Below are 26,015 nucleotides of genomic sequence, written 5' to 3' on the forward strand. Positions count from 1 at the left end.
CTGGCCTTTGTGGCATTTTTCCCTGAAGTTTTACAGAAAATTTACTCTTCCTTAACTTCAGTCCATTTCAGTAGCTCAACATTTTCCCTTCCTTCACTTGTATTATTTTCTGGAAAGTATTTTGAGAGATATATACATGTATAAATATATATATATACATATAGTGGTGTTCCTTGCTTCTCATTGAGCCTACATTTTTAGTGTATGCATCTGCTTCCCACTGCTTTAGTTGTTTAATTTGATTATTTATTTTACTTTAGACATGTCTTTAGTTGAAACGGAATTATTTTTCACAGACCATGTTGAACCTTTTATAAATGACAAATGCAGACAAGTCACTCACTATTTTTCTGAAGAAACAGCCAGTTCACTGCTCAAGAAGACATACTAATTAACTTTTGTACGTATATATATGTGTGTTTTTGTATATATCTCTCTTACAAAAAGAGGTGTTCTAGATTTAAAATTAAAGATATGATGCAATTGTGGGAAGCAGCAATGTTTTCCACTGAAATGCAGCTGTGCTAAAAAACCAGATTACCACTATAACCACTAAAATAAAGACCATTTCAATAGTCATTCATTCCCTCCTCAGATGCATGCTTAAAATGAGATTATATTATTTCCCTGTAAGAAAATAATAAAGCACTGCATCCTCAGAGATGTGTTTTACACAAAAGCAAAGCCAAGGACAACCCCAGTGTCTGCCTGCAGGGTTTTGAACCTGCAGCCACTGAGTATTTTCAGATAGTGCAACCCCAGTCTGCTTCTTCCTTGCAGAAATGGCTTTGTGCTGTTCCCTGGATAAACTTCTATACCAAATAATTGGAAGCCCAGCTTCTATACCAAATAATTCACATTCTAGCTATGTAATCTTAAAGAGCTTTGGCGTTCTAGGCCAAAAATAGCTGCATTTAGCAGTTAATTAAATGATTCTGCATATGTCATCAGTACCTTACAAGACGTTTGATTACTAGATTTAATCTCTCAATACTTTGCAAGGTACTTTTTGGACTCAGTATGTATTGTATACATGTAATGACTTTGCTCTCTAGAATTATTTTGTGAAAGTTTTTTGGAAATCTATAAAGTACATTTAAATAGATAAATGAAATGCATTGGAAAATATGGAGTATTATTTGTATTATGCATCCTGAGGGCTGCAGGCACTAGCAGGCTTTTTCCCCCTCAATTTTTAAACATGGCATTTTGTCAAGACATATTTAGTCCCCTTATTACTACCTATGGGGCTTTTTTTTAAAACTCATTTAGCTGTTTTCACCACCTTTGTAATTTCTTGTTTATTCAGTCTCTGTGGGTGTATAATTCTACAACTACTATAATGTTTCATGTACATTAATTTATTCTGCATCCCCTTTTAGATATTTAAAATCATCTTTTAAAAACTATTCATTGTTTTTAAGTCATGTTTTTCTGACTAGTCTTAGAACATTAAACTATTTTAAAGGAATATATTCTATATTTTCAAGGAAGAAATGAGTAGCATATTTGGGTACAGATTTTAATGTCAGTCCTGTTTTTCACTTGCTCTGACTTCATGAGAATACTTTCATTGTTCACTTTTGCAAATTTGCTGCATTAAATCCCACCCTTTCAGTTACCAATTCAGGTCTTTATAAAAAGGATTATGATCTGAAAATTTCCTCTGTCCTTGGAAGTGGGTTTGGACTGAAAAGAGTAAAATTCTGTTTCTCCCTCACATTAAGTTCCTGATCCTTGTCCTGTTTCAGGTTTGCGAGGTGCGATCGCGTTTGCCTTGGCCATTCGGGACACGGAGTCCCAGCCCAAGCAGATGATGTTCACCACAGCCCTGCTGATGGTGTTCTTCACGGTCTGGGTGTTCGGGGGGGGCACCACACCAATGCTCACCTGGCTGCAGATCAGGTCAGTACTGTCTGTGCAGCACCAGCCACAGAGCGCAGCAGGATCCCTACAGACCCGCCACTGCCTCCTTACACCTTCCTAAGGCTCATGGATGCGCTTTGTATGAGCTTCAGCACACACAAAGGAAGGGTTTATGCACCTCTTAGAGGCTCCAGACCACAAGGAACAGGTTCTTCCTAAATTATGGGCTCAGACATAGGTCAGACACATCCTTGTTTCCTTTGTTTCACTACTGCTCCTTTTAAAGATCATGAATACATCTTAATAGTGTCCTCCTTGCTGCTGAAGAAAGGACTATACAGGCAGATTTTGCCCTCATTCTAAAATCTGTATGTATGTAATAAATTGCGTATTTCTGATTATGAGAATATGCTGGAAAAATCTTCCTCCACTGCTGCCTCATTCAGGCAGTAATTTATTAGGTATTGTTTTATATATTCTTCTTCGCTGCATTATTTTTTTAATTACTTCATAGTCACTTGTATTCACAGAGAGCAATGAATGACAAGGAAGGTTAAATTACAAGAGAAAGGGAAATAGAAAACTGTAGTAAAAAGGATCTAATTTAAATGCAGTGTCCTTCCAAGTGTGCTTTTTTGAAACCCAACTTTTAATAATGAGTGTACTCATGCTGGTTATTGATTCTGGTTTCTTCACAATCCATTCAGAACTCCCTGCTGTGCTTTGCAAGATTACCACAGAAATCCTCAGTATTGAGATAGGCCTGCAATTCACAATTCCTTATCATTTATTCTATATATAGCATATGTTTTCCTTGTTTACAAAATGATGTCTGATTACAAGCCTTCATGTCAGACTCTTGCTATAAAATAGCAGCTGAAGATAGCCAAATTGGGACTTTTACAAAGAGCATAGATAAAACTGCAGACAAAATAAGGACTAGCATACAAGTGCACTGGATAAACATGGATGCAGACATCCATGTACAGTGGGGAGGTTTTCTATTTCTGTGACAGTTTGATTCTTCTTCATGACATGTCTCATGTCCCATAATGTCAATCAAGGCCATTACAGTTTGGATACACTCTGGCACTATCAGTCATCTTTCTGAGATTTGCCACTTTTTCACTGTCAGTCAGCAGGAGTTTTTCCGTGTGGCAATGGAAACGTGGGTGAGGAAGAGCTTTCTCATTAGATCTTGGGGAGCAAATCAGTCTGGGATTCTATAATAGGAGATAAGGAATAATGCTGAGAATTCAGTAAGGGGAAAGGCTGTGAGCAGCAGTCAATGTGCAGTCGGAGAGCTTGGGTCACCAGATGTCCTCATGGTTTAGCTCTCTAGGGAATGTTTAAATTAAGATTGTGAAGTGCTTTCACTAAGAAAATGAGTTGGATGCAAGGGTATTTCTTCTGCTTCTTAGTGCTACCCAGAGGTGCAAAGCCCCCCAAGACCACAAGTGAGGGGCTGACTCTCATATTAACTGTTTATACCCTTCAATGCACATGCTTCTTTCTCTAGCCTCTTGGACAATAGATTTCACCAAAGACACTGAAAGTAGACAATCATTACTGATTTGAAATGCTCATCTCTGAGGGTTTCCTCTGCATCCCATCAGATCTGCCAGACATTTTTATCAATAAAATAAATTTGATTTGTAATCAGGATATTGATTTTCTTACTATAAAGCTATTAGGTTCATAATTTACACTTAATTTCTTGACATTGGAGCATACATCTTCATAAATTATGAGGAGGTCAAGTTGAGATAAAATTTTAAATAAACATCTTTAATTAAAAATTTATCTTGAGGCTCTGATTTCTCCTTCTAGTGAAAATATTTCATTGTCTTTATAATTTATTACACCTCAATGTGGACTTTTGTCCTTAGCTACCAGCATTTATCTTTTTAGTCTTAATTAATTTTGCTAAGTAATTGTATTCAAAGGTGGTGGTAATTCATGACAATTGACACTTGTATGGGTTCTGGCAGATGAGTTTGCTGAGGAAAGCTATGGAATTGTAGCAAATGACACCAGCTTGTTTAGTGTAATCCCCCAGCACGCTGGCACCTGTGCCTGAGCAGCAACTCTGAGCTGCATCTAGCCCCATGGTTCTTTAGAAGAAAAACATTTTCAAGCTAGTATTTTTCAAGCTAGTTTGGAGAGTTCAGCTCACAAAGCCAAGGGAAACTGCATTACAAGTACAAAAATGATACGATTGTCTCTGAAAAGATTTATTGGAAGGGGTTTGTGTGCCATCAATTACGGAAAAGAAGGGCTGAAGCCAGGGAAATGCTGCAGCCATGGCTATGAGCACGGAAGAGGGGGCCTGGTCTCACAGCAGCCCTTTGTGACCAGCTGACATGAACATAGCTCAGGCACCTTCCCAGGGCAGCTTGAAGATCTTCTGTGAGATTCCCCAGTGCTCCAGGGAACCAGATCTACCACTGTCAGTCAAATTCAGAGCACAGTGCCAGCTCAGTTATTGTAAACAACTAAAGGCATTCATCTTATCAAAATAGTGCTTACAGGAAATTAAAAATATATGAATGGTCACAGCGACTACACTGGCTTTCCCTACAGAAACTACGAGTTGCTGTAAAGGTGAACCTTCTCAGGAGAGAATGTCAAAAACAGCACAATCAAGCAAACAACAGTCACCAGCAGAGTGGGCTTTTTTTGCCATTTTTTCATCATAAAATGATTATCCAGGAGATAATGTGTTTAATTGAACTGGAGGCATTCAGAGACTAATACAGAAGAACATGTGATTTCTGAACCTGTTTGGATGGATTGAATCTCATTCACATGCAGTGTTTTGTGTCCCTTCTCCCTCTCTGAAATAGGGTCCAGTTCCTATCATTGGTTCAGGAGATGCATCTCTAAACTCCTCAAGGTCAATCAGCTCAGTCTTATCCTAGAGATAAAAGCTTGAGTTTATATGGTACAGACCAACTTATCCACAGTTTGGATTTGAAACATTAATAAATCTATCATCCATTCAGTTCAAGATACGTAAAAACATAAATCAGAAAGAACTCACACCCATGTATTTACCATTTGCTCTGCCATAATGCATTACAGTGTTAGGGCAGAAGACACTACTCAGATCTCTACAGTCTTCTTGCTGTATATTATTGCCCACATATTATACCATGTTTCAATTATTTATTGTTCTCTCCATAATTTACATTGGGCAGTTCTCATAACTGTGACCTGGACACTTGGTGTATAAGGGAATGACAATTCCCTTACACCTTAATTCCCTTACAATGACAATTTTAAAATAAGAGTATGAATGAAACTTCTGCAAAAAAATCAGTCTTTGTCTCCATAATAACTGCAATTCCCATAATTTTCCCCCTTTCCTCACAGCAATACCTCAGATCTGCATTTTTCTTTTTCAGTTAAATTTTAACATAATGTAAATATCATCTGTCACTCTATTTTTAGAGAAAAGATTAGGATGTGTCCTCAGAAATAACTACCAGCTGATTTATTCCAGGACTATGTATGGCTTATACAACACTTGCAAATTGTTGCTAAAACATATAGTAAGATACACTATAAAAATCAACCATGTGCTACCCAAAAAAGATCAACTTCCATCTCTCATGTACTGCAGCAACATCAATCAGCTGTGTCACAAGTAACCAGCTAAGAGCATTTGTAAAAAAAAAGCTTAAATGGATCCCAGGAATCCACTAAATTTATTAATAAGAATTCTTGTTCCCTTTATTTAACAAATGAATTATAGTAAAACATGTATTCCTACTTAAAGTCTATCTTGAATCTAAGAAAAATTCTCAAAGCCTTGGAAATATGACCTGCTAATAACAGAATTTATGTATAAATGTATCTATATGTCAAAATACAGTCTTAAAAGAAATCCATGCCCATAATTCTCTTTTTGCTACTGTGTTTACTCATACACAGCAGCCTTCAAAATGAGTCTTAAAATTCTTGACAAAGACTGAATATTTCTTCACTTTGTTCTAAAAGAATGAAACATAGACTTTTGCAAACATCTTATTTATTTTAGCTGTCTCCTTTCTAAACACCTGAAACTGGGTTTCAGGGAGAGTTGGGTGCTCCCTTTCTGAAGATGGGGTTGTATTCAGGAGTTCCCAGTTGTCTGGTGCAGTAGCCCAGCAGCTCCCAGCACAGAGGTGCTGCAGCTGTTCACAGCCCTATCAGCTGCCACGCCGAGAGCAGAACTGGCTGCACCACCTTCCCAGGTAATACATTGTCTTTTGACTTATCTTAACGTTGTAACAGGAAAAAAAAATTGCTTTTACTCCCCATGTGAAAGGACTACAATATTCAGTTCTTGGCAGACAATGAATAAACCTGGATCAGCATGTGAGAATAATTTCATAATACATCAACACCAAAACAGAGAGAGCCATTTAAGTTCACAGTCAAATTGAAGTATTCAATAAATGTGCCTTCAGAGATGTTGAGCATTACTTGATAATACTTTTGGATATATTATTCCCTTCATTCCCCATACTCTGATTAAAAACAGAGAGCTACATTTTACAGTAAATCTGCACTGAGAGGTTTGAGGATAAAGGATTCTCCTGACAGGCAGAGCAAAAATTCAAAGCTGTTAATAAAACATGTCCTATAAAAGCATTGTGCTAGGTATTAGGTCTTGTTTGTTTATCATCACCTTCTGTGTAAATGTTTGTCAAGAGATTTCCAGACTCTTTGTGCATCTCTTTGGAGCTGTTCTTCAGTTAATAGGAAGAATTTTATTCCATAATCTAAATAAATACTGAGCAGCTTTGAATAGTAGCTTTTACTACTGTGCCTATCTGGCCATTGCTGTTGGTAAATGTATTTTAGAAAAGAGATGTGTGCCTGGCTGCCCTTCAACTCACACCATTTCTAGTTTACCTAAAACTTCAGTTCCAAATATCCAGTTTTCTCTAAGTGCTGAGGCCTGGCATAGCCCATTTTTGTGGGATGTCCAATGCTGACCAAACTCACATTCTCAGCAAAAGCATCTCACTCAGCAGAAGTAGTCAACATTTTGGATCCTTCAGTATCCAATAGTTTGTTTCAACACCAAAGGCTAAGGCAGTGCATATGTTTAGCAGCATGGCTCATTAGGGGTGTAGATGGGCAGTGGGGTGAAATGCCATGCCATGACTGTGTATGACTGTGGCTGTCTACCACAAAACAACCCAAAAACCTGGTTAGTAGAATGTGATTCTGTGTTTATCTCAGCCCTTTCACAGCTAGTTATAGACTGCTGAAAGACAGAAGTTTATAACAGAGCAACCACAGTAACAATATGAACTTGGCCATGATCTTAGCACTACTGCTTCAGTAACAGAAATATTCTTTTCAATATTCCCAAAGTTTGTACTAGCATTCCCTGTGTCCAGGGAATTCCCTGTGTTCAAGGGGGTGCTGCAGAAGGGCACTGGGCAGAATGGTCTCCTGACAGGTGATCTGGGCAACAAGGCTGCAGTCAGCTGAGGCAAGGAGGAATGATCCTGTTGCCTGGTTAAGAGAAGCCTCATCAGAATATTGTGCTGCATCACTGGGGGCTGCTCTGCTCATGCAGAAGAGCATGAGACAGTACACCTCCTTACAGCCATTCCTTATGAACTAGAGCCAAACTAGAGTTTGACCTCTAGTGTTTCTCATTTTTTTCCTAAATTAAGGACACACATCTTGGCTTTCCTTCTCCCTCACATAGACACACAAGAATTACCCTTCCTGAAACACAGTTAGTCCATGAGACACTCTGAATGTACCAGCCAAGAGTGTGTGTACATATCTTCAGATGATCCATAATTCAATACCTAGAAATTATGAGGAACCTTGTTAATTGTTTTGCTTGTGTTCCTTGGAACACATTTTCCTGTCCTCATTTGTCAAGAAGAAGGAAAGTCAGTTTAGAAAAGAAGGTTTAGCTAAATGGTTTTTTCTGGCCTTGGCAGGTTCTCTCCTCTATAACCGCATTCCTTTGGGTCATATTTCCTCTAGAGTGCTGGAAAACAGTTTAGTTGATGTGAAGCATCTGTTATTTACTGTTGGAAACAGAATCTTCAACTGTAATTTGTGAGTGACCACAACATAGAGATGAACAGTGTAATTAAAGGCAGGATAAGTTCGAGCACGTTTGTATTTCTGTGCACTTTGTACTGGTTATTATTTTGTGTTTAGAACAGTCATAATCAGCATAACTGGTGTTCCTTCTCAGTAACAAATATAGCTGCAATAAACAAAGTTTGATCTGGTTTGCAGGGTCATATTGCTCTTTAGCCATGGTACAGTATGTATTTAAATCACACTGCATTAAACACTCCTGTTGGGAGGCTAATTTCAGCCAAGTCTCTTCATCCCACTGAGAATTTTTTCACCCAGACACACTTTCAAGAGAGATCACACTGTCTTTGCTTGGAAAAGCATTTAATCCTAAAAAAACCCTCTGAAATCCACAAACAGCTGTAAGTCTAACCATAAATGCTGCAACTATTTTTAATATACTGTCCTTAGCTGGCCAACTATCTGTTCCTGTGAACACCTACAGGGCACCCTTCTGCCTGGCACCTTTTACACTGATGATAGTTTGAATATTCCTGCATTACCACTAATGGCATATACATGAGAAAACATATTGCTGACCCCCAGGCTCTCCTCAGCCTTAGGATGTTACTGATCCATGTGCAGCCTCTCAGGTCAAAAAATCTACATTGCTGTTTGAAAAGTGATTTTTACAATTGCGAAGAACGCCTTGAAAATTATTCAAGTAAAATTAACAAGGAAGCTTTTTCATGGACAGCCCACAATAAAGACTCAGAGGAAATGCTGGTCCCAGAGTTATTGAAGGAGCATTATCTTCATGACACACTGATTGGCTGATGAGATCCATCATTGTTTGCACACAATATTCTGGGTACAACATAAAAATAGGAATTTGTGATTCACTTAGGAAACTGCATGGCTGCCAGTCACACTCTGTGCACCCAGTAACTCACCTACCCAGCAGGGTGGGGAGCAAATGGCCCAGGAAAGCAGTGGAAAAGGCAGAAAGGTTTAGCCAAGAGATCACTGTCATTCAGCATTTGAATAATTTGCATGGTAATGTATTGATTGCTTGTGACATGGCTCACAGAGAGCAGATCAGATGCTGGTTTGTCACTTTGTTCCCCTTGATCCCCGTAGTAGCACAGACTAAAATATTGGGTTAGGACTGAGTCAAGGATCTCTTTTTTAATACAAAAATATTGCTAGATGTGCTGCTTTTTCTTTGGTTGGTGGTTTTTGTCACCAGTTCTGGATTTGTGGGTATGTAAGCACTTCACGTGCATGCAGTAAGTACAAGAAATAGCAAATGGTCTGGAGCTCCTGACTGAAGCCATATTTGAAAGGCATTCTGCTTCAAACCCAGAGGAGTTTCAACATCACACATGAAATTACCTTTGAGCAAAGGAAACATTTCTTGGGGGACACCCACACTGAAAGGGTTAAGATGGTAACTGCTTTTGTAATGGTTGCTAGAGCATGATGAGCCTGGGAAATGCTATAAATCAAGCAGCACTATAAAATTGGGCATTAAATGTATTGGATATTATTATAAAAAAAAGAAATTGGATAATTTCCTTTCATTTCTATCTGAAAATGAGAAATCATCCAGGTAATGAATCTCAGTGATCTCCTGAAATGCCTGTCATTTATTTGCAAAGTACTTCTCTGCAAAGATAAGGTGCATATTTGATCTCTCACAGTTATTCACCACGGCATTTTGCCTGAATGGCACTAAACAAGATTTATAAACATTTGTCCTTGATAACAAAATAAAAGACTAAAATACAGAGGACTTGGCTTTCTGACTGCAACTGTGAAGGCAGTCCAGGGCAGATGTTGAATAGGAGATTTTGGATTGCAATTGTGACTGGTGCATGACTTGTACAAGACTCCAGCTATCAACTCTGTTGGTCTTTATTGGCCAGAGGGGTCTAATTTTGAGCACAGTCTCCTAACAGGGCAGACAGTTAAATCCCACCTCACACAGCTTGTATTTCTAGCTCCACATGGCTATTGAAAACAGAAAAAGGAAGACATGAAAGATACACTTTTATTGCTAGAATGTTTGGTACAGGAGAGAAGGAAAATTACACAACAATAAAAGATTCATACCTTTCAGTTTACTAGCAGCAAATTATAAGATTAACTTTTCACAGGCCAAAAACCATGAATAGTTCCAGAAAACTATAAATAAATCTATAATTTGGAATAGAAACCATCCCGCTGGATTTGTGTAAATTAAACTATTTAATTTATCCTATTTTAAATACTGCTGCTTTGATATGTCTGAGTATGCTAAAAAAGTTTTCTTCCATCTAATGCAGTAATTTTTTTCTCATATTAAAACATTTCTCCTTGTCACACAAAAGATAACTGCTATGCAGCAGTCAATATGATGAAGCTATTCAAGTTACAAAGAATCAAATAAACCTATCTGGAAGTAGTGCTAGGGAACATCTTAATTATTTAGAATTTTGGAATGAGACTGATGATTTATTGCTTTCTACCAAAATATCCCAAATTAATCTGGATCTCTAACTACTCTGCTAAAATTAAATTGGAGCAAGCATAAACCCAGCTTATTTCAAGCTTATGTCAAAACTCTATCATTTGAAGGTAAGCAAAAGGTACAGGAAAATAGTTTGAGCCTTTAAAAGTTTGAGATAAATGTGGTATCAAACTGGACTCTAGAAAAAAATAAGGATCATATTTACTAAGATGAATCTTATATTCCTAGTCTGTAAGTATTAAACCAGGTACTGCTTAATTCTTTCTATTATTGGTCAGAAACTGATGCTTTCTGCAAAATAAGTAGTTTCAAAACTCACTGAACTTTGATATTTTAAGAGCTGTGTGATGCTGTCAGCTGGATGAAAAATAGAAGAGCATGGAGCTGTTTTCACATTTGTAGTTTGCATAATTTTCAAAGTGTGTATGTTCATCCTTCTCCTAATTTGCTTGACTAAGAATACGAGAATTTCTTCAACAAGAAAATATGAAATTAATAGAAATTCCATTTAGAAGGGATAAAAGTTTTCAGCATGACCTAAAATATCATTTCAGTAGGAAAAAAACCCAAAAATTTTCAAACTTTCTCAGTTTTTTTTTTTAAGATTTCCTGTGGTTTTCCTTTCTGTTATCAAATATTCCACAAAGTGCAAAAAAACCCATTTAATTCCATTTTTAAACTCTACATCAAGGGGAAAAAAAAAAAAAAAAAAAAACAAACGAAAAAACCACCAGACCTTGTGTCTTCCAGCAAAAATAAAGGTAAAGAATAGCTGGGAAGATCTGGGGTCTTACAGGCCCTAAGGGTCTTATGCAACATATGGACTATGACATAAATATTATAACAAAACAATAGTGAATCTAAAAAATAAAAACATTACTGGGTACATCTGGGTTTGCAGAGGAACTTTGTGGCAGGAGAGAACTGTGACTTCAACTTTCATGAAACATTCCTCTGGAAATCCTGAACTTTGTGTTCTTTTTTAAAATGTAGAGTGGAAGGACAGGTCTGGCATGCTTGATAACAAGCCTATCAAATTGTTCCAGAATTAGTTGAATGCAAAAAGTTAATTAAAGCAGATATTAAGTAATCGAGGCTCTGTATGGCAGTCTGGGCTTTTAGCTTTTAATAAACAGATAATTACAGTGTAATAGAGACTTTTGTATAGTGAGTTATCAGAAACAGCCCAACAGTGACTGGCTGGTCAGTACATTGATGAGCTTTAAATGAGAAAATCACCTCCTATCTCACAAGAAGTACCTGATTTCACTGCCCTTAAAGTTATATTCTGATTCTGCATTTTTTTACTTCTTCAAATAGATACACCATTTTGTTACAGTGACAAATAACATATAAAGGGATCTTGAAAACATATATAAAATTATGGTTTTATAAGTCCAAAATGTTTTCTATGCAAAAAAAAAAAAAAAAAAACATAGAGAAAAGATGTTTATACAAAAGTTTATCTATAAGTGCTGTTTATGTAAAATACCCAAACAGGAATCTAAAAAAATCACTCTTTGCTGCTCTTATTGCACAAGTAGACGAGGGATTGTATATGGTGACCTTGGAACTACCCAGTTGCCTTTGCTATTCACTTATTCATGAGCACTGAGCCTAGTCAGAAATTACAGAATGGGTTCAGGGAGTCTGCCTGCATCTTGATCTGAGTCTTAACCAGTCCCTGAGCTTTTCCAATCTCCACCCCAAAGAATCCCTGCAAATACCACGGCAGCCTGTTCTCCATCTAGAGACAGCAGCCACAGCCCAGGTCTCCCTCATGCCTGCATGGGTTTGATGGTTTGCATCCTCTGTCTCATTCAATTTCTTCCACCCTTCTGGAAGAATTCTAGCCCAAACCTCATCAATTCTTCATCTAGCTGCATATACATCACGGGGTGAGGAAAACAGAGAAGTTAGAAAATAATTGTAATTCACCAGAAAATGAGATAAAATTATTGTGTAGACTGGTGGCTAATGTGTTCACTGAGGAGGTGTCAGCTTCTGTCCAAGCAAGTATTTCTGTTCCATTTTAAATGAGTTATCAACCAAAATGCATTCATCTTTGGCAGAATAAAGTTCAGAATTCAGGTCTTCCAGTACCCAGTACTTCCAGTACATTCATTAGTCTACAGAAGAATGACTGCTCATATGCTTTCTGATCCAGTAACCCTTACATATACTTGAATTTGAATTCTATTTTCTCAACTTAATTCCAAAAGAGAGTCTGCAGCCAATATACTTTCTTATTTATGTTCAATGTAGTACTGGGAAAAGAGACATTGAATTCTTCATCAGAGCTTTTCTTTGTATCACCTTGTGACTTTGAACTCTAAGTCATAATGGATGTGTGCCACTTTCCTATCACTTACATTGAAAAGCAGAATTATAAATAAGTGACAAGCTCCCCAAGTTAGATTAAGCAAATGTCGATACAATTTATTACAAACATCTCAACTGGCATGTCCCAGAAAGGACTAATGATGCACTTTAAAAAGAAAAATTAATTAGTATTTTCTTTGTTTCACAAAAGAAGGGAAGAAGGCTCTTGCCTTTCCAGATGTAAATGTGGTCCAGGATTTAGTTGTGGACTTGACAGTACTGGGCTAATTGTTGAACTCTACAATCTTAAAGGTCCTTTCCAGCCTAAATGATGCTGTGAATCTATGAGGAGTTTTAGGCATTAGACTTGGCCCCTCAGCTCTGAAGTTTACTGCTCTGCTCATTAAGGTAGGAACCTGAAACCAATACCAAAACATCACATATTTATGCATACACCAACAGAAATATCACATTGCCTGAAGTCACTGGCCACAGAGAAATACTTAGAGCCCCAGGGAAGCTGAGTGACAGTGGAGAAATGGGGACAGATCCTTAGCAGGATGCCATAATGACATTCATTTATTTTCTTGGCCTGTAGGCAAAAGTATACTGTTCTTTCAGAATCCCTGATCACGGCAATTTCTCCCTCCACTTTCTGACTTACCCTCTTCTTTCATGCAAGCTATTGCTTTCCTTGTCATCACAGCTAGAATTCAGATAGCTCATAGTTGCTACATACAGCAGTTTATTCTTATTTTTACAAGAAAATGGGAATGGAGTCCTTTTCTTAACTATGATGCAGCAAACACCTCCAAACACATTACAAAGCAACACAAGAAGCTTAAATAAAACTATGAAACTTTATAACACACTCCCTATCTCATCCTTCCAGAACTCCTTTTCCTCTGCTCTCATTTTAAACTTCAGCTGGGTGTTTCAGGATTATTGCTCAAGCTGTATATGGCAATAGAGAGAAGACAAAATAAAATTTAAATTAAAAAACCAAACAGTAGAAACTTTGAGGAGTGTCTTTAAACTCACTTGTGAAAAGAGAGACTTTAATTAAAATGAAATGTTTTACCAGTGTTGCCCAATTAATAAGTACTGTTCAACAAAGGGGTGATTAACCCTCCTCCTGGCTGCTCATGAAAAGTTTGCAAGGACTGGTTCAGGCAGTAGAAATAAAATCTCAAAACACATGTTTACAAGCTAGCCCCCAGCAAATAAGGCAAAAATGCCAGTTTGGTTCATTACCAAAAGAAAATTAGGAAATTTTTTACTTGAGACCAACAGAATGAGCAGTATCGAGAGCTTTGCAGCCACAGTTGTTTTGCTGACGCAAAAGGAAAAAGCCAACATTGACATCTGAAACCTCGGCTTTGCCAGAATAAGAAAGCTCAAACGCAGAACAAATGCCTGATAGTTCCTGCATTCTCCTGAATACAATGTAACACAATAGAAACACATATATACAAGTTGAATTTCATCCCTGTTAGGGCACCAGGCCAAACAAACAAACAAACAGACCAGACTCTAAATAAATGAATTTTTCCCAAGTCATGCATATTTAGAAATGTGAGTAAAAACAATTCAAAACAAGCCCAAGCCCAGCATTTGTATTTAGTGTACTTTCTGAACTCTAAAAAGGGCCTTTGCACACTGTGAAATAAGGCCATTTCCTATAGTTCTTGATAACCACAGCCACTAACTTACAAGTGTCTGCCTTCATCGGTGTTGCTGTACAAGTGAAAGACAAGTGAAAAATGAAGAGGAAACAAACCCCCCTGAACAGCACGGTCCCAAAGCCACACCTGCTGCTCCATGAGCCCTGTACCACTGGCAGGTCTCACAGTTTTGGATGACATCTGGTCCAAATTTGCCAACTGCACCAGAAAATTTTTTTTCTCTCTAAAGCCTCTGCAGCTCAAGGGGTTGGAGGCTGTCTGTGAGAATGCACACACACACGTTTATGTCAGTAACAGCTTTGCATTGTCTCACATTATAAACAGTGCAGATAATAGATCATAAATAGATCCATATCTCTTTTAGATACACTGAGTTTTTGTATGAATGGCCTCAATATTATTTCAAACTGTCACAAAAGATCTAAATGTATTGCTTGAAACTGGTAAGGATGGCCAAGTTTCTTAAGGAAGGATTATATTGCAAAAACAAATTTAAAATCAACAGAAATCTGCACTGTCTAAACTAAACAGTGCAATTATCAAACAGCTCGTGAAATAAAAACATTGAACAGCATAAATTCCAGATGAAGGGAAGCACACTTTTTCAGCATTTCTGTAGTCAATCTTTCAAAAAGACCATGATGCATTAATGGATATTTGCTATATCAGGTGGATATAATCTATGTAGGTTTGGGGTTTTAAATGGTATAGTGAAAAATTAAATTAAATGGGTGTCTTTGAGTCTTTATTTTATTCTGCGTTGCTGAGAAGCAAAGTGGTGGAAAAGAAATGAAAAGTTAAATTTTACATTAAGCAGTGTCTTAGAACATTGCCTTCAGAAAAGAACTACTGCTCATCCTGCTGTATTTAAAGTGGCTTTAAAGTGTGTTTTGACACAAATGGGCACAGGTGTCATTCTGCCATTTAAACAAAAGAGTAATAATTATTGGCACTGTGTGCATCAGACAATGAAAATTTAGGCAAAACTTTTCTGTGTAAGTACCTAACATTTTCCTGAGTCTGAGCCATTTTTCCTACTTAAGGAAGCATGGAAAGATCCTATCAGTGCTTATTCACTATTATTCACAGATTATGCAGAACAGCATCTCTGCCTATGAGCAGTGAGCTCAGGTCTACGCACCCTTGTGCTGCATGGTGTTGAGAATTCAGAACTGCCATTTTGATTTAATTTTGATTTTAAAAAATTAGTACAGCATGTCTTATGTGGTATATGGGAGAATATACCTTCAACCTGCTTTGTACAGCCTTGGGTCAATCAGTCCATACAAGTCCTTACTACAATTCCCTGCTGTTCTGAGCATTTCAGACAGAACTTAGGTGAACATATTTCAAAGCAGGAATTAAATATGATCTTAAACAATGCAGCTGATTTACAAGCTTATTGTGAAAAGAGTAGCCTAAACGGGCAGCAGGGTGATAGCTTTCATGGCACCAGATGCCAGCAGCAAAGGCAGAGGCCTTTACTCAGCATGATTTGGCTGTGACGTGCATTAAGCTTGACCAGCATTACTCTGCCCTTACAATGGCTCTGTGCACAATTGCTCCCAGTTCCAGCTTCATATGATAAATTTCAAATGTCAATGCAAGAGATGAAGTGCATGATATATTTTTCCCCATGCCGTGAGCCCAGGGAACTTAGAGTTGGTCATCTCATTATTGAGACTAATACCTCAGGAGGATTTAATGTTTTACTTTGGGTTAATCACATTAGCAATAATATAATGCATCTGCTATGGCCTGGGCTTCTTTCCAACACTGTGCTGTTTAGTTCAAGGAAAATAAAGGAACAGGCACCTAAAGTGATTCAGAGAACAAACATTTTACTGCTCTAAAAATCATTGACATAATTCACTGGAGGGAACTGTTATTTCTGAGCCAGAAATTGACTAATCTCATCTATAGGATTTTGTCAAAATACATCTGCATGCAGTTTCTTTTTCTCATACAGATCTTCTGTAAAACCAGTTCTCATTTTTCCTAGCTGACAAAGTTTATTAGTAACCTGAGTAAGACAGCAACAAAACAGCCTAATACCTTAATTTTTTGTTTTTCTCCATGGATTTCAGTAAAGTAGCAGTTAGGATCTTTACTATGTGCAAAAATGATACTTTTTGTAATGCAGTGGTGTTTCTGTCTTTCTGCATTCACTGAAAATTTATTTTTAATAATGTGCTAGGGATATTTTTATTGATACATTTCCAATATCGTGTGCAGAGCATTTCATCTGTAGACTTCCTCACAGCATGGGGAGAAGCATGGTAATAATAATGAAATTCTTAAAGCACAAGGAGGCTGATCAATACTGTGTTTTCTTTACTGCCTCTTATTGAAAAGATGATGCACAGATGCATGTGTGTGTCTAAATATCTCCATTTGCAGCATCCTAAGTTAAAGCAAAAAAAGCACCTGCCATCACCAATAGCTCCTTAAGACATGTAGTTTGGTGTTATTGAAAATACAACATCTTTGACTTAAGTAATGGAAATCAAAATGGCTCTGGTCCCCTTCTTCTTATTCCCTCAAAACAATAAAGATTTTGGATGGGAGGCATCACAGTCACCTCGTGACAACCTTCCCACACTGTGCTGTGATTCAGTATCTCAAAAGCTCACCTTTGTCAGGATTAACTGGGTTGGCACTCAAAAGAAATAACATGATTACTGCCAAAAAAGGGATCCAATCCCATCCTTCCTTCAAAGTCAATACTGCATCAACACTACAATATGATATCTAGGGATTCTCTGAGTCCCATTTCTCATCTGAGATATAAAACTCAGGTGAAAACTAAATTGCAAAATGTCACCTTGCTGGGAAAGTGATAATTGCCCTGTATATCTCAGCTACTATCATGCACACTCCTCATATCTGAACTTCTCCTGAAGTTTTATAAGTTATTCAAGTCACATTATTTTTCATGTGTTATTATTTTTCAGTTTCTTTGATTGGAGCACAGTTTTCCTGAGTGATGTGGCCCTTGTAACCACATTTTTCTCCAGAGGTGTCTCCATCTCAACTGTCTGAACAGATTTTTTTTCCAATCTAAACAAAGCAAATTTTTAATAATTTTATAACATTTTGTTATCAAATAATCTACTGTTGGCACGAGAGTTTCATTTTAGAAGACTTCTGGTACCAGTTACCCTGAATTTTAGATTTACTGAGGGTTTGGAAGTTGGCTTTTTTTCTGTAGCTATGATTAAAAATAAAAATTCAGGAGGATTACAGTCCTTTCAAGCTTTCCCATCCTTTGCCCATAAATCTATGTCTGATTGCCTACAAGCAATCACCTCCCTGCTCAGTAAGGGCAGTGTTGCTGTGAGGGGCAGTGCCCATTAACTGACTGTGGCTGACTCCTCATAACCCTGTTCTGGAATTCCTGCCCTTCCTGCACTTCAAAACAAGAGGGAGATTATAGACAGAATCTAAATGCTTGAAAAGCAGGCAGTAAAGTGCTTACCTTGTTCTACAGATCTCAGGTTTTACATAAATGAGGTGCATAAAATTACCTCTTTCTTTCAGTGAGTAAATGACAGCAACGGCAGTGAGTGCCAGCCTCAGGTAATGCTAATGAAACCCAGGCTGATGAGTGATGCCAGCACAATCATAAGTGGAAAGTTAAAATGACCACCACATCCCAGTATAACTCAGAAATGCTGAGAAGCTGGCAAACGTATCAGAGAAACTGTCTTAAGAAAGACAGAGTGCTGGTGTAACTGTCCTCCCTGGGAAGTCAATGACACTGGGGACATCGCTTGACTGGGAGCTGGGAGAGCTGTGCCCAGCCCTGGGGAAACCTCCCCTCACACACTGCAACCCAGAGCCTGCTCAAAAACCAGTGGGGGCATCTTAGGATAAGAGCAGATTAGAACAAACCCTGCTCTTTTGGTACAGGGAGAGTGGAAGGGCTCACACACAAGCACATGACACACAGACCAGTCCTTACTGAGGAGGGGAGAACAGAACAAGAATTTGCCAAACTCCCAGAGGGATCTGAACATTGCCAGGTTCCTAGAAAAACAATTGCATCTGAGATGTGTTTTCCAAGTAAGGATATAAAAAAAGAGGGGGAAATGGTGCTGTTTTCCACATACTTTTAGAACAGAAAGTTTATTAATCTAAACATGGATTACTAAAAATATAATTTTTGACAGATTTTTCTTCTCCTTAAGGTTGAAGTAGAAAAATAAGACATGCAAGTGAGTTGTTACTCAGCAAAGTGAGCTATACATACCAAAGTAGAAGGTGATAGCTACCACAGTGCAATGAAAGGTACAGGAACAACATATGATATAAGCATATGTTAATAGGAAAACCAAAATCAAAAGATGGGGAAGGGCGGGGGGGAAGGCAGGGGGAAGTAAAAGAAGTAAAATACTGTTGGATCAGCAGATGTCCCAGAGGATATTTAACATTGCTGCAAGGGTCTATGGGTTTCACTAGTTGTCTTTGAACCACATACTGAATATATTTAATTGTACAATTCTTGTGAAATCAAACTGTTCTAGAGAAAGCACAGAAATCAAATTTCCCACACATTCACTTTGTATCAGAGGCAGGAAGCAACTGTGAGTTTGGGTCCCTAAAGACACATGTACATATGGACACAAGGATGTAAAACTTGTGAAGCCCTGCATTTTTCAGCATCACACTTGAAACAGGAACCCCCTGCAGTCACTGCCTGAAGATGAAGAAGTGCTGAGCTGACCTGCAGCCTTGTGCTGTGAGTTGCATGGTACTGGGGTAGAGTGGGTCTGGCACAGTCAATAGCTGCTATTTTTCCAATTGGACAGGGAATTCAGTGTAATCTGTGTAATTATTATGTCTGTGGACATAAATGTACTACTTGCACTTCCCATCCATCTAGATTTGATGATCTTTGATGTAACAAGCCTGAGCGTCATAACAAACAATAACACCTTTTATTCTGTCATAGAATCTATTATAATAATCCTTCCTTAAACCTGAAAACTCATTCCAGTTCTGACATTGTCACCAGAAGTTTATGTTATCTTGGTTGCTGCCAACTTTCATGCTGATTTTTTTCCAATTTATTCATGTGCATTGATATTACTACAAATGATGATTTCTAAAAATTCTACAGAAGTTAAATTATGTTAATTTGACTCAACTTAGGTTCATATTTTCAAGCAAGACACCTGATTCCTCTACAGGGATATTCACACAGCACAATAACATTGATAATCTACCATGTGTGCCAAAAACACTGTAGGGGTGTAAATTACTGCTGCTGAGGATGCTGCACTGGAGTGCCCTGCTCCCATGACTGCAAAACATCTCATATTGCATTCTGCCATGCAGATGCACTTTGTGACTCCAGAGTGTCCATACCATTTTAGTGCCCCTGCCCCAATATTAAGATAAAATAGGATTATCAGAATGGAGGATCAGATACCAGCTATCTACAGATCCAGTTCATAACTCTGGCTGCTCTGCAAATAAGTTCATAATGTAAATGGAAGCCATCATCTGTTTTTAAACTTTAGCATTTTCTTCACAGAGCTGCACGTCTGTAAGAAAGTGGTAAAATTTTATGCAGTGACATGACTCAATTTCAAAATCTTTTTGATTAAGGTCACATCTAGAAACTATTACTTGTGGATGTCCTATAAAGCACTGCAGTTCTTTTTCAGCCCTATCTTCCATTTGCTTTTACCCATTATCTTCATGCATTTCACCCCACTTTTATTTGGACACCATTCATACAAGTGTATTAATTTAACTATCAATTCTGCAACCAAGTAGTTCTCCATTTGCCCACCAAAAATGGTGCATAGACTTTGACCACAGAACGAATGTTTAGCATTTTTTTTAAATTATCTTACCAGTTTTGAAATTTATGAAATTCCAAGTTCAAAAGTCAAACTATATCACTTTTACCTCTTATATGATTCAACAAATTTAAAATTATACTTTTCATTCTATTTCAATATGTTGCATATAGAAAGCATTAGCTAAATGACAAACAGCTCTCATAACCATTTAGGAAGCATCATTTACCTGCTAATTTCTTTTAACCTTCTCAGCATGTAATGAAACTGATTTGTTCTTTCTGCTGTGAGATGCTAGTGATTACTCTTGCCTTAAACTTAAACTGAAGTGTTGTCATTTATTAACCAAATCAGCTTGAGCTGAACTTTGAAGATCTATACTCATGCCACATTTCCTCATGGGTTTGTCAATGAAATAGTGTCCTATAAAAACCAGATGTTTTTGACAGCATCAATCCACAGAAAAGGCAACATGTAGCAGCAATAGAGCAACCTAGAAGCAAAAGCAGATTTTAGGTATCAGTTTGTTAGGAATACACATCACACTTACTGCCACATGGACAAGAATAATGTCCTAAGAAATCATTATTTATCCTGAAGGTTTTTTAATTTCAATTACAATGATTTATTAGAGATCATGAAGCAACATTTTTTTTTATTTTGCTCATGTTTCTATTCTTTACAGTTAATAATTCTGTACTGAATGCAATATGCTGATGATGGATAGCTACAAGCTTGAGATTTATTCATGCAAAAATATTCAAGACTCCTGTTGCAAATGCTGTTTAATGGCCATCTTGGAAAATTGGGTTCTAAATCACTTACTCAAAAAACCCTTCCTGGGATGTGTAGCTTTTGAGATATAAGCTGAGGCTTCAGGACTGCTTTAGGTACAGTGAGACAGGCAGTGGAAGGCTGAGGCCATTGCACTGACAAAGTGAGTTCTTTCAGTGAAACCTTTGACAAGTAAAGAAGCCAATCTTGTTATTAATTAACTTACAGCAGCACTCTTGGAGCTCTAAACAAAAACACAGCTGTGCTAGATTTTGTACAAACATAATAAAGGATGTGTACTTACAAGCTAAATGAGGTGTTGTTATCCCCATTTCATAATACGAGGCCAGAAATGGACAGAGATGCCAGACTTTTCACACCTCTTGTACTGGCTTTGTTTCCACACTGGTGTAGGAAAGGATACAGAGGACACTTGGCTGATCCTGACCCTTATGTGACAGATCAGTGATGTCCTGTTCCACCAGTTACACGTTTACCATCATATACTTAGATCAGGGGATGATTGCTACTTGCATTAGGACATAATTCTCTTTCCCAGGTTTGATCTTTTGTTCATTAAATCATTAGCTGCATTAAATAATATAGATATAAACAATTTTTCTAGGGGCTTCTACTAGATAGAATTAATTATATGCTCTCAGGACAAGGTTCCAAGTAAAAGCAGTCCTGGCTGTCTCAGCCTGGGCACACCTAAGCCATGTGAGTCCATGTGAGCTGCAAACCAGACTAGGTAGGTCTAGTCTGGTCTAGGTAGGTCTAGTCTAGGTCTGCAAGCAAGATCTAACTTGCACAAACCAGGCCTTGCTGTGCCAGTACAGAAAAACTATGTAGGCCCAGAAGGACAATTTCTGTAATTAGAATTCAGATTTTAGAGAAATGTCTCTATTTGCAGACTTCCCAGCACTTAAAGTGAGGGAGGGCTGAGAATCACACTTGTAAGTATAGACACCAACAGTTCTGCTCTGAGTGCCTAGATCCTCATGAAGATATGAGTCTGTACAGGGTTTTGTGTGACTTCACTGTGGAAAGCAGAGATTTTATCCTATACTGTTGATTTTGTGGTGATGTGAGGGAACTAAAAGTTTGCAATGCCTGAATTGTGATTTACTACTCAGTATTCCTAGGGATTGGGTGTGTATTTCTTACTACAGATTCCCCTGGCAATTTGGGATTTATCTTCCCATCCATTTTCAAACCACATAAGGAAAGATGTTATCAACTGCTTTGTATTCAGTGACAAATTCCTTCTCTTATTACCAAACACGTTCTGACTCTTGCTAAAAAAATGATGCACTTGATAGCACACAGGGGTTTAAATCCCATCCACTGCAAGGGGTACTTGTGCAGATTAATGCACAGTTCCCAGCAATTCTTGGGCCTAATTGCTAGAGGATGGCTGGAGTCAAAATCTTCCCTTCCATGTTTTGAGCAGAGCAACTGGAAGCATTCTCTGAATCCAGGTTTTGATCCAGTACTTATTTAAAAACAAAAAACCATGACACATGCCCTACCACACCCCAATTCCCCACCCAAAAATCCTGAAAAGGAGAATACAGAGAAGTTGTCAGAGGTTTGATTTCCTCCCTATCTAGGGCATTTGGACCAGAGGTATTACAAAAGCCTATCTAAACATATAAGGTAAACTTCACTGCAGTATAGAACTGATTAAGAAGTCTTTGAATTTGTCTTCATGGAAGAGAAATCATCCTAATGTTTAATGTATGGAATAAGATGCAGAAATAGGCAGAAATTAAAGCATATAATATTTAGAAGACAAACAAGGAACAGAGAGCAGCCAGGGAAAGTGGGACAGAAGGACAGGAGAGGCTGCAGGAAGTAAAAGACAACAGGAGAATAGAGACAAAAGTTGATAGCAAGAAAAGAGAAAAAATACTAACTAAATTTTTTTCTGAGCATCCATTAAATCTCACAGGAATGGAAACCTGAGAATGTTAAAAGGGGAAAGATGTTTGTACAAATATTATCAGGATATTTCATAGAGGCAGTTACAGTAGTTCATACATATTTTAATCTTGCAAATTCTACTGGCAATAGCATTAGATCTAGCAGGCCTTTTGAAGAATTCAAGGTTGTAAACTCGAAGTGCATATCTGTGATTAATTTCAGTCATCTTGACTGTCTCATATAATTTGGTATATTTTGTTTTTTGCAATATTTAGAAATATTAAATTCTACTTCATGTCAAGTGTATCAGAGCTAATTCTAGAAGACCACGATTTGCAATCCTAGGGGCATGATATTAGGCTACAAAGCCTACGGTTGGATATTAAATAATTAGCCACAATTTCAGAACTGACTGGACTGAGTTTACATAGCTCATACTTCATAAAATTACAGAAACATATTGCTATTTTAATGCATTAAAGAAATCTCCCATATAATGCAATGAATAATTCAGTTCTTTTCCCACAGGACTTTAAATCACTTGGTAATATTGTGGTATCCAGAATAACTCCCATTAGTGAGATACTATTCCATGAGAAAAACAGCAATTACATCTGACCATGTATTTTAAATGAGGGCAAAGAACAGACCAAAAAAAGTGTCAGCTCAGGCTCTGTAAATTCATGTGGGATAGAAGCCTTCTTTTCATACATGAAAAACCTAAGGTTGAAATCCTTATTTATTGTTGCTTTTTTTTCTAGCTTTAAATGTAATACTCCTGCTAGGATGTCATGTGAGAATCTTCATTTGTGCTGTATTATAATAATCTGTTGTCTGCAGAATAAACAAAGCAAAATGTCTAGCTGTCTCTGTAGCTATTAAGATGAGAAATTATAGATGCAGAGAAGCTTCAGCACACCACAAATTCTGCAGAACTCAGGAAAAAAATTTGGATTTACAATACCAGTTAATTCCTGCTGTCAGTGGAATTAGCTATTAGTTATATCCCCGCTACTGAATCAATATCACAGCCAGAAACTCTGGTCCTACCATCCCCATGGCCTCCCCCTTTTTCCATTTGCTATTACAGTCCTTTGAGTCCTGGGTGAAATGTTTTCTGTTGTCTTAGCTCAGTCTTTAATAACACATCACAACTCCAATACACAGTCAGCCAGAAGTGCTGGTTTCTCAGCTCCAGTAAGGTGAGAACTGCATGAAGGCTAAATTACTTCTGTCCCAGAAGTGACCTTTTTTTGAGCTCAAGTTAAGCTCATTAAAAAGAGTGTTGGGAAGTCTTTGCTGCATGCCTGCCTTTCAGCTGCACCTATCACATGTAAATATATTGGATTTTTTTACTTCCAGAACTCTGCAGTCTCCAGCTGACATGCTGCTTGTGGGTTTATCTTGGCCAGGTGCTGATGCACACATCTAATGAATCAGCACAGTCTAATAAACAGTGCCTGTGCTCAGGAAACAGATTGGCTTTCTGATTCTGACCTGGGTTATGAGTTTGGGAGCACAGCACTCGCATTTGTGCCACTGCTGCGCCTTCAGTGCAGCCACTGTCTTTGTCCTGCAGCCTCTGCAGGGCAGGGCTGTCTCACCCTGCTCTGTTTTACAGGGCCGAGCACAGATAAGGCCTGGAGACTTCTGTTCTGCACATGGCAATGATAAACCCACTGTCAGATAGATGGTTAAACCTCTGGGTAATGATTCTTTTCTTTTTCATATGTAAATGTTTCCATTTTAATGAAATGGAAATACCTTACTTGCTTTATTCCAAACTAATGAATAGGGTTAGTGTCATCAGAAGCTTTTCCTTGCAATTTAAGGGCCAAGAGGAAAAGAAAAGAAAAGAAAAGAAAAGAAAAGAAAAGAAAAGAAAAGAAAAGAAAAGAAAAGAAAAGAAAAGAAAAGAAAAGAAAAGAAAAGAAAAGAGAATCTGCTATTCATTCTTTGTTGAGTCACCACCAGGATGGTTATTTTTAATAAAAAGACAGAAATATTTATGCCTGAAGGACTCAGGTTTGTTGAAGTTCTAGAGCTATGATAGAAAGAAATATCTTTTTTTTTGTCCATTCAGTATTTACATATAAAAAGCATCTGCTTTGCATATAGTTCCTGTCATTGTCTCCAGTTCAATAATAGCGTATGCATAACATTCACAGGAAAGAATGTTGCGGTATGCAATTGTTAATATTAAATATTATTTTAAAATATAATGTGATGTGTTATTACCAAAAGCAAAATTATACTCAAAAATTAAAACTACACTCAAAAATTAATATTATCAGAAAACCAGTATACCGGCCATAAATTAATATCTAGTGAAAGACTACATTTTTGCATCAGTAAGTTCTGGTTTGCCTTAGTGGACCTGCTACCACATGGGAGCTTGCGAGGCATATGGGGGTTGTTGGTCACCTTAGCTGTGGACTTCAGATTTGGGAGATAGTAAGGTGTATTTTTTATCATCCCTCACTGCTTTCCATGCTTTCTTGTGTCTTTCATCAGCACAAGCCTCTGTTGTTCGACTTAAAACATTTTTCAATTGCGTTTCTCCTCAGCTCTGAGTATCAGCCCTAATCAAAATATGTCAATTCTTCCTTTAAACCGCACCCCTTTAAACAGCCAATTTTATTTTTTTCCCATCCATATCGGATGGGAAAGGGCCACCCAGGTTATCATCATCTTGTACATCACTCCCTGCAGTCTCCTCTCCCTTCTGGGTTGCTTCCCTGTACCTGGTGTGCCAAGTAAAGCCTTTTCCAAGTGCTTCAAGAGATCCATAATGCAGCACAGTCAAGACACACAGGTTCTGAAATCCCATCCTCCACTTCCAACTGCAGTACCTCAGCCCTGCTCTTCTGACAGCAATTAAGCATTTCCTAGCACAGGGTAACAGCTTGGTTGTCTCTCCCCAGAGAATGGATCAGAGCCAGGATAAAGATCTAGTCTCAGGTGTTAGGAGTGGCAGTTACATGGAAACTTAAGTTTTCTAAAAACTTCAGAACTTCCTTAATTTAAAAAGTGATCCTAACGTTTTCCCAGCTCTTCTCCTCATTTCTCACCTAG

The 26,015-nt window shown here is 37.8% G+C and overlaps 1 protein-coding gene across 1 annotated transcript in view; it reads left to right on the plus strand.

Moving 5' to 3' along the window:
- Positions 1-26,015, plus strand: part of SLC9A9 (solute carrier family 9 member A9) — a 173,895-nt gene that overhangs the window by 105,016 nt on the left and 42,864 nt on the right. Inside the window, exon 12 of the mRNA XM_041414482.1 lies at positions 1,752-1,905. Coding sequence (XP_041270416.1) covers positions 1,752-1,905 — 154 coding nt within the window. The remainder of the gene's footprint in view (positions 1-1,751; positions 1,906-26,015) is intronic.

Source organism: Onychostruthus taczanowskii, unplaced genomic scaffold, assembly GCF_017590055.1.
Source record: "Onychostruthus taczanowskii isolate IOZ18803 unplaced genomic scaffold, ASM1759005v1 scaffold45, whole genome shotgun sequence".
NCBI lineage: Eukaryota > Metazoa > Chordata > Aves > Passeriformes > Passeridae > Onychostruthus > Onychostruthus taczanowskii.